Source organism: Poromitra crassiceps, assembly GCF_964638095.1.
Source record: "Poromitra crassiceps genome assembly, chromosome: 27".
Lineage (NCBI taxonomy): Eukaryota > Metazoa > Chordata > Actinopteri > Beryciformes > Melamphaidae > Poromitra > Poromitra crassiceps.
In genome coordinates this window covers 14,424,223-14,446,136 of record NC_139650.1, presented here as the reverse complement: position 1 = coordinate 14,446,136, position 21,914 = coordinate 14,424,223, and the positions used below count along the sequence as shown (strand labels likewise).

General features: G+C 46.5%; 1 protein-coding gene across 1 annotated transcript; it reads left to right on the top strand.

Moving 5' to 3' along the window:
• The first annotated feature begins 4,944 nt into the window (after positions 1–4,944).
• tomm34 (translocase of outer mitochondrial membrane 34) lies at positions 4,945–21,417 on the top strand. The gene is made up of 8 exons (XM_083661831.1): positions 4,945–5,243; positions 6,115–6,263; positions 13,258–13,357; positions 13,744–13,896; positions 14,897–15,069; positions 18,893–19,040; positions 20,242–20,368; positions 20,689–21,417. Exons 2-8 carry the CDS (start codon positions 6,134–6,136, stop codon positions 20,788–20,790), a joined length of 933 nt encoding a protein of 310 aa, XP_083517957.1. The 5' UTR covers positions 4,945–5,243; positions 6,115–6,133; the 3' UTR covers positions 20,791–21,417.
• The last annotated feature ends 497 nt before the right edge of the window (positions 21,418–21,914 follow it).

Here is a 21,914-nt window from a genome sequence, read left to right as displayed (position 1 = left end):
CCTGCTGTATGGATCCAGCTCAGTTGTGATCAAATAAACTGCATATTAATTAGGAACATACTGTATATGGGGGCATCATCCCCTGATGACATAGATGTTGGTGATGAGGCTGATGCTGATGACTGTAACGATATGTAACGGAACACAACACAGCTCAATGATTTCACACGTGTGTAGCCTACATCGAGTGACAGACGTTGATCTTGTATCTTATATGGGGTTTGGTGGGATAAAGGCTTAATTTGAAGAGTTTTGTTTCAAAATGAGATCAAAGTGACAGCAAACCAGCCACAAACTTCACAAGACATTCAAGTGGAACCCCCAAGGGAAAAGAAAGGTCGACCAGGAAACAGCTGGCGCAGAGATTTGGATGCAGATGCCAAGAGGATGGGCCTCACCTGGAGACAACTGGAGGGGTTGGCTGATCGGGATGCTTGGAGAACTCTTGAGAGCCTGCTATGCCCCAGGTGGGGTAATGAGCATAAGTCCCTGGTTGACAAAATACCTACAGTCCTGGATCCTCTGTATTTTAGAGGTAGGCATATTGAATGCTGGATAGCAAATACAGATTTATCCAAAAATGGACATAGTCTGAAACTCTTAATCATACTGTTACCGGCCCTATGTTATTACATTGACATGAAAAGTCCCCCCCCCCCCCCATCCAAAAAAAAGGGTGCAAAGCGAGATTTCGATAGCTGTACTTTCTCCAAAATAAAAATAAGAAGGGAGCTCCTTGAAGTTTTACAAAAATAGTATTTAATCCCGAAGTAGTATATTCGTGTACACAGCAGTGTTACAAACAGAATATATCTTCATAAGAAGATATGAAGATATACTGTTTGTAACACTGCTGTGTACACGAATATACTACTTCGGGATTAAATACTATTTTTGTAAAACTTCAAGGAGCTCCCTTCTTATTTTTGTTTACTATTTGCCTGCTGAGCTGCCTTGGTCCACAATTATGTGTTCCCCTTTCTCCAAAATAGAAACCAAACAACTGCTGCTCTCGTCCAACGCTGCATTCAAGTCTGATGGGAAAGTGGTAGTTTTCTACTTCATATCAGCTGTGACCTGGTAAACAGGCTGTTAGGCTAATAAAGACAACTGTTCACCTAAGCTTTCAGCTAACTACATCTTAGTAACATCTGGTTTGGTGATGGACTCATCCCTCTTCTGATAAAACTTGCGATAATACTTGTGTCATCCATGTTTCGCTCGCATTTAGAGCAATATGTGAAATTCAGCATTTGGTTACCAATGTTAGCTAGTAGGTAGCTACAATGCTAACAACACGGGTTGCCTGCGTTTGGTTTTTGGACCGAGCGGGAAGTGCAGCGTGAACGCAAATCTGTCCGGGGCAGAGGTTCCGTGTTTAAATGTATACGGTGTTCCGAGTTGTCTTGAATGCGGTACAAGGCCTGGGCCGACCGATATCCACACACACACACATACACACACACACACACACACACACACACACACACACACACACACACACAACATAGGTCCTTGAAGGGGTCCAGTCAGGGGTTGAATTTAGTTAAGTTGTTGTTGTGTAGTGATTTCTTCTTCTTCTTTTGAGTTTAAATGGTGGTTGGCAAGACCAGTGATGTCATTCCTGGACAAATGACATCACTGGTGCACAACTTAACTCAAATAAACTGTAAAAACGGTTTCCGGATAGCCTATTGGTGAGATTATGTGCAAAATAAATTAGCGTAGCCTAATGGAATTCTGTACAAAATCAAGAAAATATTCTCAGATTTGGGTCAGAGAGACAACATTTCATTAAATGGGGGTCCTGGCTTCACATAAAAAAGGCCGAGATGTAAATCAGCACAATGACTTGCTGGATTGTATGTGACTATCACTCATTAATACAGTCACATGTGTTTTATAGTGTGGCAAAAGCTGATCAGAAGAATCAAAGATCATCAATCAGATGCATCAGTGATGATATAATATTGTAGCGTTCCAGGTAATCCAGGTATTACCTGTAATGTGATGTACAATAGAAGTGTCTAGAGTGCAGCTAGGAACTAATGTGTGCGGGTGTGTTCCTAGGGGAAACGGGGTATATAGGACCAGCGGCCGTGGGCCGGAGGTCAGTCTAGCTATGGAGCGAGCTGAGACGGTTGCTGTGTGTAGAGCTAGCGGTGTGAAGCTAGCTGCTAGGAGCTAAAGGAGCCTGTGAATAAAGACCCTGTACCAACTACAACTCTCCGTTCCTTGGCGTATCAGCGATACGTTACATTGGTGTCAGCAAGTGAAGCGGTAGCGCCTCTGATTCGGTCGAGAGGGGAGAGAGTGAGGGGAAACGGCGGAGGAAAAGTTGGAGATCAAAGGCTCGAGCGACCTAGTGGTAGCAAGCTAGCTGTGTGAGCTAGCTGCTACGAGCGCCACGTGTGATGGTGCGCTTAGAAGAATGCCTGTCGGCGAACGGGAGAAAAGAAGAGCTGACGACGGGGATCAGCTCGGTGCTGGCGGGCATGGAAGCCCGCTTGATGCAGGAGATCAGACGGCTGTTGGAGGCGACACCAGCCTGGGCAGAGGGGCTTATGGGGCTGCTACGAGAGGTCGCGCAGCACGGAGAGAAGCGGACGGAGGAGCCGCAAAGACTGTGTTGGACTTGTGGAGAACCGGGCCACGTGGCGAGGTGGTGCCGAGACGGTTCCGGGAGACGGACCGGGCATGCGGAGCAAAGGTACTGGGGACAGCAGGGAGCCTGCTGGGCATGCGGTGGATCGGGACACATAGCCAGAGAGTGTCAAGAAGCTGTCGGGGACTGGAGAACAGCGGGAGAGGAGAGACGTGCAGGCGGTGGACAGGTGAGACTTTGTTGGACGTGCAGTTCGCCTCAGCATTTAGCCAGAGACTGCACTAAGAGTGTGAACGATGGAAGAGACACACAGCCAGAGGAGCAGCGGAGTAGCGGAGCAGTGGAGCAGCCTGAGCAACAAGCAGCGGAGCAGCGGAGCAGTACAGAGCCGATTGTTCTGGGCAGGAGAGTGACTGTTGAGCCGGCCCAGCCTAGCTGCTCTGCATACCAGCCGGAAGCGGGAGACATCGCCTGCAATGCTGTGGCAGTCGGGGAAGCGACACTCGAGCCTGCGGGTGAGCCTGGGGGGTTACCGCCGGGGGAACCGGCCCAGCCTAACCGCTACACACCCCCCACGGTTGCACTGCAAAGAGCCGAGGTGGAGATCGACGCCGGTGGTGTTTGCCCTGCTGCCCTCAACACGCCGCCCCCTGGGGGAGCGGGACGGGAGGACGAGCGAGTGCAAGAGGTGGACCTGACAGACGAGGACATAGACGCCATCATGGATGTCGACGAGGAGGAGTGGAAACGCAGACAGATGGAGGACGCGGAGATCGGTCCGGTGTACGGGTGGGTAGCGGCTGGACGCCGGCCCCCTGTGGAGGAGATTCACCTGTGTTCTGGTGCCACGAAGGGACTCTGTAACATGTTATCGGACCTGCAACTGGGTGGAGATGGGGTTTTAGAGAGAAAGTGGCACGGGAAGAGCGGGAACCAGTGGGTTGTACCCAGCTACCTGCGGGGGTTGGTGCTACGGGGGACTCACGGGGGCTGCGGCTGGAAGGGTCATTTCGGGCCTGAAGTGACACTCCGCCGGGTTCGTGAACTTTACTACTGGGGCAAACATGAGGAGGATGTGCGGGACTACTGCCTTCGTTGTGTTGACTGTAATGTGCTTCGGGTGGGACAGAAGCTTTGAAAGGGGGGATGGAAATGATGGTGGTTTAAATGAATGGGAAGAAAAAAGAAAATAAGGTAAATGATGGGGTTGAGTTAAATTGAAGATGAGTGTAAAGAAAAGAGGGAAAACGAAATAAGGTAAATGTGGGAGTTATTGGTGAATTGAAATGTGTGTAAAGAGAAAAGAGGGAATGTAAATGTTGGGGCTTGTGTTAAGTGAAAATGTTGGTGAAAAGGGTGCTAATGGGAAGTAACTAAATGATGGTGGGAGTGAATGCAAAATTAAGTGGTGTTAAAGAGAAGGGCTATTGGAATGGGAATGTGAACGGAAATGTGGGTTGAATTTAAAGGAATGGGAAAAGAGGGAAGAAATGAAAAGAAATGCAAATGGTGGTGGTGGAACGAAAATTAAGAAGTGTGCTGAAAAATAAGAGACTAGGTGGGGAAAGTGATGTGGTAATGGAAAATGTTGTGGGGTGTTGTGTTTTGGTACAGGGGGATATGTGTGGGTTGTGGGTGTCAACGTGGGCGTTGACTAATGTTGGGTGAGGAGTATGTAGCGTTCCAGGTAATCCAGGTATTACCTGTAATGTGATGTACAATAGAAGTGTCTAGAGTGCAGCTAGGAACTAATGTGTGCGGGTGTGTTCCTAGGGGAAACGGGGTATATAGGACCAGCGGCCGTGGGCCGGAGGTCAGTCTAGCTATGGAGCGAGCTGAGACGGTTGCTGTGTGTAGAGCTAGCGGTGTGAAGCTAGCTGCTAGGAGCTAAAGGAGCCTGTGAATAAAGACCCTGTACCAACTACAACTCTCCGTTCCATGGCGTATCAGCGATACGTTACAATATGTTTCTAAACACAATCATGGAGAGAAACAGACCAGCAGAGCCGGAGAGCCCATGGTGCATTTCACTGCAAGCAACCATTTTGAGGTGGTAAAGCAGGTGTAGCTAATAATCAATAACATGAATGAGGGCCCTGCCACTGTAACACCTAAATGTAATGATTGCGATTACATCACTTCACTTCCTGCTAATAAATAATAGCACCTCAAAACGGTTGCTGCTGTGAAATGGGTCAATAGAGCCCCCACAGTTTGCTGCAGTTCTACAGGTTCCACAGAGCTGAGGACCCCCATGGCCACCAGAGGGCGCGCTACGTGGCGTCACCTTCACGACACCCATTCCTTCCACAGGACTTGAACGCAGCATGAAGACCATGAAGACGAAGCGAAAGTGATACAGTAGTACCCCTCCTCCTCCTCCTACACTGACTGTCTGCGAGAACTTGCTAGAGCCACCCGGTAAGTTCCCCAGCTGGCCTGCCTGTCTGTCCCCCTCCCGTCACAGACACAGACAGACAGAAGGTTACAGAGGAAGCGTGGCTCAGACAGATCAACTCGGCCTGGAGAACCACACGTCTATTAACGTGACATCAACAACACAGCGTCTGGACTGTGGAGAGGAGGAACACAGTCAGCAGCAGCTTGCTAACCCTTTAGCATTCTCTACAAGCAGTCGGTAAGTGTGAGCTAATATTAGCATTGTAGCCATAGAGCACAAGGGCTGCTCTGAGGCTAGTAGCATGCTAGCTGTGTGAAAACTGCACTCTTAACATCATCACTGTGACTAGCCTGGCTAGCGAGCTAACTAGCTAAGCGACAAACCAGCCGAATAAAACAAAGACCGGGTCAGCCCGGTTTCTTAAACAAACTCCAGGCTTACGATAACATATCAAACTTTACAGCTGTTAGTTATAGTAAATAACGTTAGTACCACGGTAACTCACCAAACTAGCTAACTACAGGCAGCTAACGTTAGGTATCACACAACCAAGGTTAGCTCCGATTTCACGTCTGCTGCATCATTTGGCATAACACGTAACGCTAAACCAGATGAAATTGTACTTAATAGCGCTAATTTTGTCAGGACCCAGGTTAAACTCAACCAGTCTTCTCTATTCTATAAACCAAGTTAGCTTAGCGAAGGAATCTAGGATTACTTTAAAGTACAAAGCTGACACTAATGTGTGTGCAAGTATGAGTTCATTGTCTTGCTCAAATGCACTTGAAGCACATAGAGCAGCTGATGGACACAGTCAAATAGATGTAACATTACAAGACAAGCTTGCCAAGTATCAGTGCACACACACACAGATGGGACAGGACCTTAAGGTTACAGACAGTGCAGACGACAGAAGAAGATGTGCTGTGGACAATGGACATTGGACTAGACACAACACCTCTCATACAGGTGTGTTAGGTGTCCAGTCCACCAGCAGTTCAACTGGCTATTAAGTCTTAATTCACTTTTCACTGCGGTCAGTTGACAGATGAAAATAAGTTATTTTAATGTCTTGCTTCTAAGTAGTGTCGTCCATCTTTGTTTTCAGTTGACAGAAAGCTGCAGAGATGCCTCAGAAGCGCAGGAACCAGTCCTGGACGGATCTGAAACAAGCCGGGAACGATCGCTTCAAGAGAGGCCAGTATGGAGAGGCTGTGGATCTGTACAGCCAGGCCATCAGAGAGCTGGAGAAGTCCGGTAACTATCGCCTGTCTTTCTGACTGACTGCCTTTACCTGGACATGATATCTCGGTTATTATCGTTATTATTATTTTTTAAGTATCCCGTTTTTAGGTTTGTGCATGTAAGCATCACATCCCGATTTCAGAAACCTGGATAAACCCTTATCCTGGTTTTGAGAAACATGATTATGCTAGCTGGAATACTCTGAAAGAAACTGGGATACTGGTGCATGTATACATCTTATCCTGGTTTCTGACCGCAGTGCAGACTACCTGCGCAGGCTTCAGACTACCTGCCCAGGCTTCAGACTACCTGCACAGGCTTCAGACTACCTGCACAGGCTTCAGACTACCTGCGCAGGCTTCAGACTACCTGCGCAGGCTTCAGACTACCTGCGCAGGCTTCAGACTACCTGCGCAGGCTTCAGACTACCTGCGCAGGCTTCAGACTACCTGCACAGGCTTCAGACTACCTGCCCAGGCTTCAGACTACCTGCGCAGGCTTCAGACTACCTGCCCAGGCTTCAGACTACCTGCACAGGCTTCAGACTACCTGCGCAGGCTTCAGACTACCTGCGCAGGCTTCAGACTACCTGCACAGGCTTCAGACTACCTGCGCAGGCTTCAGACTACCTGCCCAGGCTTCAGACTACCTGCCCAGGCTTCAGACTACCTGCGCAGGCTTCAGACTACCTGCACAGGCTTCAGACTACCTGCGCAGGCTTCAGACTACCTGCACAGGCTTCAGACTACCTGCGCAGGCTTCAGACTACCTGCGCAGGCTTCAGACTACCTGCGCATGCTTCAGACTACCTGCACAGGCTTCAGACTACCTGCGCAGGCTTCAGACTACCTGCCCAGGCTTCAGACTACCTGCGCAGGCTTCAGACTACCTGCACAGGCTTCAGCCTACCTGCGCAGGCTTCAGACTACCTGCGCAGGCTTCAGACTACCTGCCCAGGCTTCAGACTACCTGCGTAGGCTTCAGACTACCTGCCCAGGCTTCAGACTACCTGCGCAGGCTTCAGACTACCTGCCCAGGCTTCAGACTACCTGCGCAGGCTTCAGACTACCTGCCCAGGCTTCAGACTACCTGCGCAGGCTTCAGACTACCTGCCCAGGCTTCAGACTACCTGCGCAGGCTTCAGACTACCTGCCCAGGCTTCAGACTACCTGCCCAGGCTTCAGACTACCTGCGCAGGCTTCAGCCTACCTGCGCAGGCTTCAGACTACCTGCGCAGGCTTCAGACTACCTGTGCAGGCTTCAGACTACCTGCCCAGGCTTCAGACTACCTGCGCAGGCTTCAGACTACCTGCCCAGGCTTCAGACTACCTGCGCAGGCTTCAGACTACCTGCCCAGGCTTCAGACTACCTGCCCAGGCTTCAGACTACCTGCACAGGCTTCAGACTACCTGTGCAGGCTTCAGACTACCTGCACAGGCTTCAGACTACCTGCCCAGGCTTCAGCCAAGTGACGCAACAGGAAAAGCTCAAACAATGGCGGCTGCAACGAAAGCGTCTCACTTCTGTAGTGATGAGGAAACTGAGTTTTCTTTCTGTGATTTAAACTTGTCAGTTTAGAGGAGAGAAAGCATTGAAATGCTGAGCAGAGGTGTTGTGACTAAAATAAAAGAAGGAAGCAGTGTGCCGATGGGGACAGACCACCGCGAAGAGGGGACCCCCACAGTCTTGGACCAAAAAAGATGAATGATGTCACACACACACCCAATACGAGTGAACGTACAGGTGATGCTGGTTTGTGTTATCACTGCCTGTGCAAATAGCATGCAGTAATCAGTAACTGGGGTAGTAGTACTTATGTATACAGGGATATGAATACACTTTCTCTGTGTTCCTTGCCACATCCCCAATATGATCTAAACCAGTGTTGTGGCCCACTAAGAAATACCCCCCCCCCCCATATTTGATTTTACATCTTTTACAGAACAATAAACGAACAAGACAAAGAAGAAACAAACATACATCATTGACATTTCTCATTGTAACAAGGTGCTACCAGCCGCATAAGGTGCTTATGTGCTTGTGAGAGATAGTGTGCATAGGATCCTACTCAAGGGGTCAACCTTCCAAGCAAGTTGGCTCTCAGGAACCTGAGTCTCTCCATCTGTATAACAGAAATCATGTCCATCAGTCATACTTGAAAAGAAGGTGAGGACTTCCATTCCTTCAGAATGAGTCTTACTAAGAAATATTTTCAAGCTGAAACTCAGGAAATTTGAGGGCCGCTCGCCCGTGTTTGATTAGCTTTGGCACGCTCATTTTCTAAAGCTATAGATGGTTTCAATTCAACAACATAAACATTCTAAATTGACCCCCCACCTCACTTCCTGTTGCAGTGTTTGCTAGTACAATAGGACAGGACTGACAAGTCCTTGAAAACCATCTATAGTGAAGATTCTGGTATTGGTGGAACCTAGAAATCCAGATGAATACATAGGTATCAGTCATGTTATGTTAGCTAGCTGGGAAGTGGGGGTAAAATAGCTCCAAAGTCGGCAAAGATTTTGACAAATGGGCATCATGACTATTTTCAAACAGGTCCCATGACCTCTCACATCAACATATCTGAATTGGGCACGATGGACGATGGCATCGACCATCGTCGATTGGCCGACCCCCATTGACCTCTGAGACTTCTACATCGGACCATCGTGATTAATTATCTGTTCGAATTAAAATCTTGCCGATTTAATAATAAAAAAGACCAACTCCACTCAGCCGGGACGTGCGGGGGGCATTAAACAAACGTACCCTGGGCCCAGTACAGAGAAGCGGTAGAGTGGGGTGGTGGATAAGCAGAAGTCAGTTGTGGTGTTATGAAAATGAAGACAAAGAAGAAACTTAACGTTCTTTACTGTTTTCAACCCAATGTAAGTAATGTTACAAGTCTTCTGGCTGGGCTACCTGCTGTAGCCATCCGACCGCTTCAGCTCATTCAGAACGCTGCAGCCCGTCTGGTATTCAACCAACCCAAATTCTCTCATGTCACTCCCCTCTTCCGGGACCTTCATTGGCTTCCCATTTCGGCACGCATTCAATTCAAAACCCTAGTTCTGGCCTACAGGGCAGTACACCAGACAGCCCCTCTGTACTTACAATCTATGGTCAGGTTCCAAACCTCTCACCGTTCCCTCCGCTCCTCCACCAGTGCAGGACGCCTCGCCCCTCCTTCACTACGGGGGCTCAAAAGTCGCTCATCCCGTTCGAGACTCTTCTCGTCCCTGGCACCTCAATGGAGGAACGAGCTCCCACCTTCGGTCAGGACGGCCGAATCACTGCCGATCTTTTGGAAAAGACTAAAGACACACCTTTTCAGGCTCCACCTGGGCCCTTCTTGATCTAACTTCTTTCTCTCTTAAAAAAAAAAAAAAAAAAAAACCTTAACTTGTACCACTGTTCCTTTAGATGTTGTAGTTGTCATAGACTGTGTTACCTAGTTGATTGCTCTATTGCTGACAAAAATGGGTTATTGTAAGTCGCTTTGGATAAAAGCGTCTGCCAAATGATGTAATGTAATGTAAAAAGGCTTCAACTGTGAATTCCATGAAGTCGCTCCCTTACATAGGCTGCCTGCTGCTGCTGTGTTTCTATCTCTCCTTAACGTCATGTTAGGTTCAAAACTGAGCCCACACAAATCTAACGTTATCCGCCAGTAATTCTGCCCGTTTTCTGCCATATACCGGTAGTTAAATTCAACACACACGTTGTTGGTCAGGATCTGTAACGTTAACGTTATTTGTTTTGCGCCTTTCAATATTGCTGGTCATGATAGCCTACTGTTTGAGTCGCCTGCCTCTGTGCTGTAGTAGTAGCCATCGCAATGTTTCACTGTGGAACCATCGCGATGGCTATTTGGGTGACATCTTAGAACCACAAGAGTCTCTTATCGTTACAGCGATGTCTGACAGGGTTTAAGGGCTTCAGGGTAGGCTTGGGCGATAAGACGATATTAGATTGTTAACGATTAGAATGTCTCCACGATCTGCCTTTCCAGACAGATCGTTAGTATCGCGCTACATGCAGTGCACATTCTATCAGCTGCATTTCTGTGTGAAAGACGCTTCCAAATTTTTCCTCCCCTTTTACACACACACTCTGCTCGTTACAATGAACAGTGATGAAAATGACATGAACGCAAATGAAACCTTTACAACACACACACACGCATACACACACGCACACTAAACAAACATGCAGGCAGACAGACAGACAGACAGACAGACAGATAGTGGAACTCATGGCGCAAAGTGTCTGAACCTTATGGCTGCTTTTCCTTTGTGATAGTTTGAGTTTCACCCTCATTTGTGTGTGTATCCCTTTAAGACCGTGAACCGCATCATCACTGCGGTTCGCGGTCTTAAAGGGATACACACACAAATGCTGCATCAGGTATCAATGGGTTAAATGCCTCGTATTCCCAGGTGATCGCGTTTCTGCTCCTTTTCAACCCCGCCTCTCTCTCACTGCTTACGCCTCAATGCTGTGTGTGTGTGTGTGTGTGTGTGTGTGTGTGTGTGTGTGTGTGTGTGTGTGTGTGTGTGTGTGTGTGTGTGTGTGTGTGTGTGTGTGTGTGTGTGTGTGTGTGTGCGTGCCGTGCCGCGTCTCTCTGTCCCACTCCCCACGCTCTTGCTCTCTCTTTTCCCCCGTCTGTCGGTCTCTCTCTCTCTCTCCATTAAATTAGCAAATTAAAATGATCGCCCAACAAAAGCAACTCAATCGCAGATAGTCCATATATTCCTTCCATCGCCCAACCCTACTCTATAATAGTGAACCAATATCTATGTATTGGTCCAATACATGATGGATTGACAGATGGATGGATGAATGGATAGTGAGCTCGTGCATGCTTGTGAACATTATTTCTTAGCACATGAATTATTGTAAACTCAGCATAAATAAACAACATGAAAATATTTATAAAACAAATTGTATTTGAAATTTCCATGACTTTTCCAGGTTTCTCATGGCTGTACGAACCCTGAAATTAGTTTGGTTGTATTTGTCCTGTTCAGTAACTTGCAAAATAGTCTGTGATAAGATTGTGGATCGTGATCCTGCCTGAAAAAAATCGTCATATGATTTTTTTTTGCTTATCGCCCACCCAGTGTGACCTCATGAACGCCATTTTCAAGCTCGTTAACGCAATATCTCAGTAACACCTTGACGGAATTTCTTCACATTTGGCTCAAACATCCACTTGGACTGATTACATTTTGGTCATCAAAGGTCATGGTCACAGTGACCTCACGAACGCCATTTTCAAGCTCGGTAACACCATAGCTCAGTAACGCCTTGATGGAATTTCTTCACATTTGGCTCAAACGTCAAAGTCTGGACAGACATGGATGTCGACTGCTCTCTTGTTGGCAGAGGCATATATCCGCAGTGTGGTCGTTCTAATTTATTATTAACACGTTCACTGCCATTGACGAGTTATCTCGGCTTACAGAATCCGACGGTTCACTGCCAAAGACGAGTTATCTCGGCTTAAAAAAAAAAAAAAAAAATTTGACGGTGGGACGTGGATCAACGCTCCCCACGTCTCCTATAAAAATATTGGAGTCAGCGAACGTGTACAACCCATTCCACGGACCCACTAAGTGGCGACAGTGCTCTCCACACTAGGAAATGCAGAGCCAAAACTGTAGGGTAACGCGCGAGGAAACCATTCTCTACTGTAAAATGGATTGGCGAAAACGCTTTCACTTCGCGCATTATCGCGCTGGGAGCTGGCGGTGGGGGATTCCAAAAATAGACTGGGTGGAAAACACTTTGAAACACGCAGCATAAAGCCTAGAATCGCACAAAGCTTCATCAAAGCTCTCAAACCCAAGAAACAAGTGAGCCCTATCCACACTCGCTGCCAGGGAGGGAGGCTGCTCAAACTCGCAGCAGCAGCAGCAGAACACTCGCTTGTGACAAAGGCTGCGGAGGAGAACGCCCACGGAGGGAGGAGTTGGAAGCAGAGGGGGGTTTCCTGCTCTTATGGAGGAAATTACTGTTCAAAACTATTGTTTAGATGTCTGACGTCTTACTGATGCCAAAAATGAATGGTTAAAGTGACTGTTCTATCGAATTTCACAAAAAGCCATTTATCTCAGAATAAATTTCCAGACGCTGAAACCATGCTGTATTCAACTGCTAATGCTTACATAACTACTAACTCTACAAACTAACTCTTTTAGACAGAGAAAGCACACATTCTATTAGTTCTTTTGAGATATTGTGTGTTCACAAAATCTTAGCAGAAAAGAATCCTCGGGTCTTGAAAGATGAGCCAGAATCCTCAAAAAAACCCTCTGGCAGAACCTACCTACAGTAAAAAAAAAAAAAGGCTGGCAGTGAATGTGTTAAATCTGCAAAAAAAATATTCGAACAGATAATCACAATGGTCTGATGTAGAAGGCTCAGAGGTCGATGGGGATTGGCCCATTGACGATGGTCGATGCCATCGTCCATCGTACCAACCCTAAGTCCAAGTCAAGTCTCAAGTATCTTATGGATGAGCATTCTATCATCTGCTGGATGCCCTCCAGTCTGCTTAGAACACTGCATAGCTAAAACTAAGGAATTCAAAGCATGTACTGTATTATCCTCACTCCTTTACCTATTAGCATATAGTATCAGCATTGATAAGATGACATTAGCAAACATGATTTCCTTAATGATAATGCTCCCAAAAGATATTAATAAAAAATAAAGATTGTTCACAAATCCAAAACCTCAAGTCCAAGTCAAGTCTTTGAGGAGGAGTCTCAAGTCAGTGTGTGCGACTTAAGTCCAAGTCAAGTCCCCATATCTGGTTTTAAATGACTGTTGGTCTGTCAGCTTCTTTATTTTTGATTGAAATACCTGTTGGCTGGCTTGTCTATTCTCAGTGTCTCCGTCTTTCTGTCTGTCTTCTGACTGGACAGCAGAATGGTTTGGACTGACGTTGGGTCCCCAGGTTGGTGAAACAGAGTTGTATTCTTTTGTATTTCCTGTCCAGGTAAAAAGGGCTCGGAGGATTTGAGTATTTTACACTCGAACCGTGCAGCCAGCTACCTGAAGGACGGCAACTGTGGAGAATGTGTGAAAGACTGCAACGTGTAAGTCCTGGAATACCTTCAATACCTTTTTTTTAACAAGGTGCTTAAAAAGTCCATGAATTTCAAATGAACCACATAACCCTGTCTGTCACCGTCTTATGTTTTGACAAAAGTTTTGTTGTTTTGTTACAAAACTTTGGTCAAAGCGTTCCTCAAGTCATTCTCCACTCAGCCACACACACACACAGACACTCAATTTCAGCCAAATTATGCGAAATTCTGCAATATTTCATCATGTTTTACAGTTGATTAAATTTTGATTGCCAAATTCCATGATTGTGTCAGTTTTTTTACGGAAATCATGGCCCTAGTCTTTTCATATTGTGCTTGTACTGTTCTATGGTTTTGCAGGATATATGTTTGTAACCACATTCTTGTAACTGCAGGTCTCTGGAGCTGGTCCCGTTTGGTGTGAAGTCCCTGCTGCGTCGTGCCGCTGCCTACGAAGCTCTGGAGCGCTACAGGCTGGCTTACATTGACTACAAGACGGCCCTACAGGTGGACTGCAACATACCAGCCGCTCACGACGGTACCAACAGGTAGCGAACCACCCGGCACCTGCTTAGCCTGTGAACAGGTCTCCACCATCCATTACAGAGATTGTGATTGACCATTTTGATTCGCTGCAGCCGTTTTCTCCCCAATTGTACTTGGCCAATTCCCCCTGTTTTCCTGGTCGTTGCTCCACCCCCTCTGCTGATCTGGGGAGAGCCGTAGACTAGCACATGCTTCCTCCAATACATGTGCAGTCGCCAGCCACTTCTTTTCACCTGACAGCGAGGCGTTTCATGGCCACTAGGGCAGTGACCAGGACACATACCCCTAATCCGGCTTCCCACCTGCAGACACAGCCACTTGTGCCTGTATGGATGCCCGTCGCTCGATCGATCGAGCCAGAGAGGTACTGTAGCCTTCGCTCCAACTGAACTGGTCGGCCAATGGCAGAGCTTCTCCCCGCAGCCTGCTTCCTGCTTCCAGTGAGTCAGACTAAACACAGGGGCTCGAACCTGCAACCCTCACTGTATGTTGGTAGGAAGGGAATCTACCGCTGCACTAGCACCCGGACGCCCCTACTTTCACAATTCATGATACCAAGTGGAAAATATTGAATAGAGCAGTGGTTCCCAAAGTGGGGTCCTTGAGGGTCCCCAGCACTATATCATTCCATCCATTTGTAACACAACCACAGAATGTATGACTCTTTTGCTCATGGGTTTCATACACTTTCTGTAATAAAACACCTAAATGCTCAAATATTATCAGATGGGGGACCTTGGTACCAAATCCTATCAAATGTGGTCTAATTTGTGTCATGAAATGGTTTGGAAACCACTGGTCTAGAGTGTCTGCAATCAGCTCGGGTGGCCGCTTCGTAGAACATAATTCAATTGGTCGCCCAGCCCTGAATGATCAAGATCCAACGATAGATACTATCATATCTGTGAAAGCACCGCCATCCACTCCAGCTGTTCTGTTTCCCAGGATGACCAAGGTGCTGACGGAGGTGGACGGTCCGTCATGTGTGTTTCTGTTTCCCAGGATGACCAAGGTGCTGACGGAGGCGGACGGTCCGTCATGGAGGGAGAAGCTTCCTCCCATCCCCACCGTGCCTCTGGCTGTCAGGGAGAAGCTGGCCCAGCTGGCCAGGGGGACCGCAGCCCAGACCAGCCCCGCAACGCAACACAACGGCACCCCAAACACACACACACCCGGTAGGTCTAGTCCAGGGGTTCCCAAACACACACACCCGGTAGGTCTAGTCCAGGTAGGTCTAGTCCAGGTAGGTCTAGTCCAGGTATGTCTAGTCCAGGAGTTCCCAAACCTTTTGGGGCCAGGACAGTTTTCCAAGGACCCCCTCATAATCGTAACACCGATAAAGCAGTATTTGCCATTGGAACCATTTGTATTCTAAAACTTTTCAACCTAAACACTTCAGACCGCTTTCACAGTGATAAACAGAAACATGTCACAACGGAGCGCTTTGACAGAGGAGGAAATGGGAGCTCTCCGTGAGCTAAACCAAAGAACTTTTATGGAAAGAAATGACAGCTCCATATTGCCCCATTGCAACATCAGCATCAAACAGCCCCCACCATTTTTTATTTTTGGAAGCGTGACAGCGCCAAAAGAACCTCGCACAGGCTCGCAGTGGTCAGCTGCGGTAGCGCGGGCCCCTATAATCAGCCTCTCTAAACAGTAACTCCACGGGAGAACACTCTAAATTTCGTGGATTCACATCTTTTCTGGGCGTACTGCAAATCTTGATTGAAGTGGTGTAGTGCAGGGATGTAAAACAACAACCATATTGTGGAAACTAAGCAAAATTTTTCGTTTTCTTTGTTTAGTTTTTTCAAGATAAATAGCTAATGCGGCTGTCGTCCACTCCGTCAGAAGTGCGTTGCCGTGGTTTTAACCTTGGGTCCTTTGCATTTACTATTTATCTTGAAAAAACTAAAAGAAAAAAACTAAAAAATTTGCTTTAGTTTCCACAATATGGTTGTTGTTTTACATCCCTGCACTACACCACTTCAATCAAGATTTGCAGTACGCCCAGAAAAGATGTGAATCCACGAAATTTAGAGTGTTCTCCCGTTGAGTTACTGTTTAGAGAGGCTGATTATAGGGGCCCACGCTACCGCAGCTGACCACTGCGAGGCGCATTCTGTTTCCAAAAATGGCCGGAGTGTCGTCTCTTTCCTTCCATGCTCTTTGGCTAAACTGAGAGAGAAGGTAAACACTGCCCAGTGCCCATGTGCTTATATTACCCAGATTATGAATGATACAATCTACTGTGCTCTAGTCTAGGTAGGCATGCAGCCAGGGGGAGGGGCCAGCTCCTCTCTACTGTGCTCTAGTCTAGGTAGGCATGCAGCCAGGGGGAGGGGCCTGCTCCTCTCTACTGTGCTCTAGTCTAGGTAGGCATGCAGCCAGGGGGAGGGGCCAGCTCCTCTCTACTGTGCTCTAGTCTAGGTAGGCATGCAGCCAGGGGGAGGGGCCAGCTCCTCTCTACTGTGCTCTAGTCTAGGTAGGCATGCAGCCAGGGTGAGGGGCCTGCTCCTCTCTACTGTGCTCTAGTCTAGGTAGGCATGCAGCCAGGGGGAGGGGCCAGCTCCTCTCTACTGTGCTCTAGTCTAGGTAGGCATGCAGCCAGGGGGAGGGGCCAGCTCCTCTCTACTGTGCTCTAGTCTAGGTAGGCATGCAGCCAGGGGGAGGGGCCAGCTCCTCTCTACTGTGCTCTAGTATAGGTAGGCATGCAGCCAGGGGGAGGGGCCTGCTCCTCTCTACTGTGCTCTAGTCTAGGTAGGCATGCAGCCAGGGGGAGGGGCCAGCTCCTCTCTACTGTGCTCTAGTCTAGGTAGGCATGCAGCCAGGGGGAGGGGCCAGCTCCTCTCTACAATCGTTCAACTTTGCACCATCGGCCCATACCAGGAAGGATTTATTACATCACTGATGACATCAAAATTGCTCGAGTGACATCACTATGAGATCACAATTTGCTCGAGTGACATCACTGATGACATCATAATCATTACTGACACCAAATTATTATTATTTTAGCTTTAGCTCAGGAGGTAGAGCGGGTCGGCCAACGACGCAAGGGTTGGCGGTTCGATCCCCGCTCCCTCCCAGCTGCTGTCGTTGTGTCCTTGGGCAAGACACCTAACCCTCCTTGCTCCCGATGGTGTGTAGGCACCCTGCGTGGCAGCCTGCCGCCATCGGTGTATGAATGGGTGAATGTAGACTATCTACTGATTGTAAAGCGCTTTGGATAAAAGCGCTATATAAATGCAGGCCATTTACCATTTACCATATTAATCGATATCAAAGGATTAAAATAAAAATAGATTCAAAATCGGATCATTTTTTAACCCAGCCCTAATATACAGTAGGTCTTGCTGCCGTCACCAAGGCTCCAAGTCGAGGCTGATGTTTCCAGCTTAAGTGACCCGTACCAGCTCTGGGGCATTTTGGAGAATATCCAGGGCAATTTGATCAATGTTGAGAATACCTTAGTTCTTCCATGTTGCACGACGGACCAATATTCAACAACTCTTATCTAAGCATATTTTATTTCTAAAAGTGCATAAAAAAATCCCAATTTCCTATCATCTCAACAACAGTGTTTGGCATGTTATGTTGTGTACTTGGCAAAAACCTCTCAAATAACATGTAGACCGACACTACATAGGGAGGTACATGTCGCTATCCAGTCCATCAACCAACCCACAACAGTCGACTCTTTGACAGCTTTGTTTTAGGCTCTGGACAGACCGGGAGAGGGTCAGCGACTGTTTCTAATTAATTTCCATCTGTCTCCAGTCCTCCTGACTCTCCTGTGCTCTGTGTATTAAAAGACTAGCAAGCTAGTGAACTAGCTGGCCAGCTAGCTTGCACTGTCATTGAGATAAGATGGAGGGGAGGGGTGTGCAGGTACAGATGCATACCTGGCCACTTTCAAGTACCGTAAATTCCGGACTATAAGCCGCACCGGTGTATAAGCCGCACCTGCAAAGTTGACTATTTTTTTCTTATATAAGCCGCACCGGACTATAAGCCGCGGGTGTTTTAATGGTATTTATTTTTTTATTTTTTTTATTGTGTTTTAATGTTTAATTACCATATGTAAGGGTTCATGCACAGAGGGGATTGTCGGGAAAGAGATGGCTGTTTGAGGAAGCTCCCATTTATTAACATTTCAACAAAACAACATAACACAACACCACCTGTGTTGTTTTTTACAGTGCACACAGTGTCATACAGTGTCATACAGTGTGGTGAAAAGAGGGCAAGAGAGGAAATTAAAACTTATTATAGTTATATAGGATTTATAGTTAGAAAGAGTGCTAAAAAAGAGAGATCTTTTTTTTTTTTTTTTTTTTTTTTTAATCCATAGATAAGCCGCACCGTTATATAAGCCGCAGGGGCCAAAAAAGGCCAAAAAACGGGAAAAAAGGTGCGGCTTATAGTCCGGAATTTACTGTAGTGCTTTGCAAATACAGAACAAAATCCGGAGACGCTTTGCAAATACACAGGAACATTAAAATACATAAAGTTAACTCTTTCATCGTCCCAATTCCCAAAAAGTCTATTTTTTACGGGCAATTTTTCCCGAGCCCCGCTAATTTCCTACCCTGGTCAGTGGGAAGTTGGTGGTGTGACACTTGTTTGACGAGTGTTGTTTTGCTGACCGATCTTCGGACTGACTTGTCATTGTGTTTGCTCCTTTGTCAGCGGTCAGTGATCAGGACGTGTCATTGTAGGTGACAAGTATCTCAGGAGGCTGTAGCTCAGGAGGTAGAGCAGGTTGTCCACTAATCGCTTTAGATTAAAGAGGTCGGTGGCTCGATTCCCACCCCCTCCAGTCTGCATGTCGAAGTGTCCTTGGGCAAGATACTGAACCCCAAATTGCTCCTGATGGTGTGCCAGCACCCTGCGTGGTAACCTGCCGCCATCGCTGTGTGAATGTAAAAGCGCTTTGGATAAAAGCGCTATATAAATGCAGGCCATTTACCATTGTGCTTGCTCCTCTGTCAGCGCTCAGTGATCAGGACTTGAAGAAAGGCCAGATCCTGAAGGAGGAGGGGAACGCTCTGGTGAAGAAAGGAGAGCATAAGAAAGCCATAGAGAAGTACAGCCAGAGCCTCAAACACAATGCAGCTGAGCCCACCACCTACACCAACAGGTGAGCCATCCACTCATTTAGCCATTTATTCATCCATCCATCATCTATCCATGTACTGTATGGATCATGTGTCTTCATCTGTCATCTATCCATGTACTGTATGGATCATGTGTATTCATCTGTCATCTATCCATGTACTGTATGGATCATGTGTATTCATCTGTCATCTATCCATGTACTGTATGGATCATGTGTATTCATCTGTCATCTATCCATGTACTGTATGGATCATGTGTATTCATCTGTCATCTATCCATGTACTGTATGGATCATGTGTATTCATCTGTCATCTATCCATGTACTGTATGGATCATGTGTATTCATCTGTCATCCCATTATTGATTTATCAGTGACTGTCCTTCCACCTACAAAATCATCCATCCATCCATTTATTCATCCATTTATGATTCATCCATTTACCCGACTGTGCGCCTATCATCTCATCGATGATATCTGTCGATTGACAGAAACGATCATTTCAGTAATAATTTTGATAATTGATTGATAGTTTTAGTCATTTATTTATCTGGTAAGTAATACTAGTGTCCTCTAGTAAGAGAGTGGCGTCAGCGGAGGACCAAAATGTGAGACTCATTAGCCAATGAACAGCCAGGAATGGGTCTCGTGCTACTTTTGCATGCTAAAATAAAGCTGATAATGTACAATTTGATTCAAGGGATGAAAAACCCTTTCAAAGTACAACACAAACTGTCTATTTTGCTGCAGCTCGACAGTGCTGCTTTCTTTACTCAAGAGTTCCGCTTTCTACTTCCTGGAAAAAAACTGGTCCATTGGAGTGAATGGAGATGTCGGAACTCTTCTATTATACGGCTCTGAGTAATACCAAACATTTGCTGGTTGCAGCTTATAAAATGAATACTTTGGGTTTTTGGTCTGCTTGTCAGACTTAGTCTCTATTAACTTGTGGGCATTTGTCATTGTTATTTTATACATTTTATACACTAAATGATTAATAAGAAATGATCTGAGCCCAATCGAATCAAAAATATAATGAATTTATTTTCTGTCATTTGACTAATTGCTTAATCGGCTAATCACTGCAGCATATACAGCAGTATATTTATATTTTGTGAATGTCTGTTGTGGCTTCCAGTTAAAAACTGATTTATTTGCCTTCTAACTGTGTGTGTGTGTGTGTGTGTGTGTGTGTGTGTGTGTGTGCACGTGTGCGTGCGCGCAGGGCTCTGTGCTACCTGTCAATGAAGCAGTACAGAGAAGCGGTCCGAGACTGTGATGCGGCTCTGATGATTGATAGCAGCAACGTGAAGGCTCTCTACAGGAGGGCTCAGGCTCACAAGGAGCTCAAGGTGTGTGTGTGTACATGCATGGTCACAAGCCAAAACAGGTTGGGAACCCCTGCTTTAACTTGTCGTCATTCTCGCAAGGCAAGTTTATGTGTATAGTACATTTTATACACAGAGGCAATTCAACGTGCTTTCATATCATGTATCCAAAGAAAAGAGCAGAGGTCAAATATAAGATCCAAAAGGTCACAGTGCAAAATTAACATATTTTATTTTGTGAGTGAACTGATATGCCGTAAGAATAGCCACAGTAGTTGCTGCAGCTAATGGCGATCCTAATAAACTAAAGTGTATTTATTTATTTCCACTTCCCCATGTCGCAGGACATCAAATCGTGCATGGAGGACTTGACCAGTCTGCTGAAATTGGAACCAAAGAATGGCTCCGCCCTCAAACTGCTGCAGGAAGTCCACAAGAGGAAGTGATGCTGCTTGTGGGCGGAGTCTAATATGTGGTCATGTGACTGCTGAGAGTGGGAGGAATCAAGGTGTTTTAAAGGGCGGGCTTTACAATCAGACTCACACACTTCCAGCCTCACTCGGGGATGTTTGTATTTTATGTGTTACGGTTTCACCTCCCAGTTCCATCTGTATCAATATTTAGAAGATGTGAAATTACGGCCACACACTTCTGATTTTGGAATACGCCTTTATCGTTATCGATTATAAATGACCAACAACTAAATGCTTTTTGGGTTACTTACTCTGTCTTAAAGTCGAGCTGAAATGAAAAACGACTTTTTATTTTATTTTAGATCACATCCCTGGTTATTCAGTGTAGCTATTTAACAATGTATGCAAACAAATCACCAAAATAAGTTTTTCACATTTTTTCATATCAAAAGTTCATTTATCAAGAATTCATTCATAACAGTCATCTACAGTTTGCTGATGTCAGGTAGTACTATAAAATTTCTACCCCATTTCAACCAATCATATCACGACATGACAGCTCTCAATCTGAGCAGGCAAGATGGCTGCCTAGTGCCTACATGAGCAGACTTTTCTAGCCCATAAATGTTAATATATTTGGCCAATAAGTATGTAACATACAAAATAAAACGTATGTTAATGTCTTAATTGAATGTAGAACGCATGCAGGTAACTGGCTCGTTAAACTTGCATTCCAGGAATATCGTTATTTACCGCCTCTCTTACCCTGGCCCGTCGGGACATTTCAAGGTGGGCAGCAGCACTCTGCCTCGGCTTTGGAACGGAATTGCGCACGGAGGCAGCCAGCTGCCCGGTTCTCTGCGGATCCCACTCGCAATGGGGTCAGAACACGTTAAATCCCACTCAATTTGGAGGCAGAACACACCATACAAGTGCCAGGATTGGCCAAGGTCAACTCCAGTCCCCAGAACGCTCAAATCAAATCATCCACACATTATGTCCCACCTCTCTACACTGTTTCAGTCAGAGCAATGTTTGTTTTCAGTCGGATACTTCACACAGACCTCCAGTGAGACACACTTCAGCTGTCCTTTAACACAGACCTCCAGTGAGACACAGTTCAGCTGTCCTTTAACACAGACCTCCAGTGAGACACA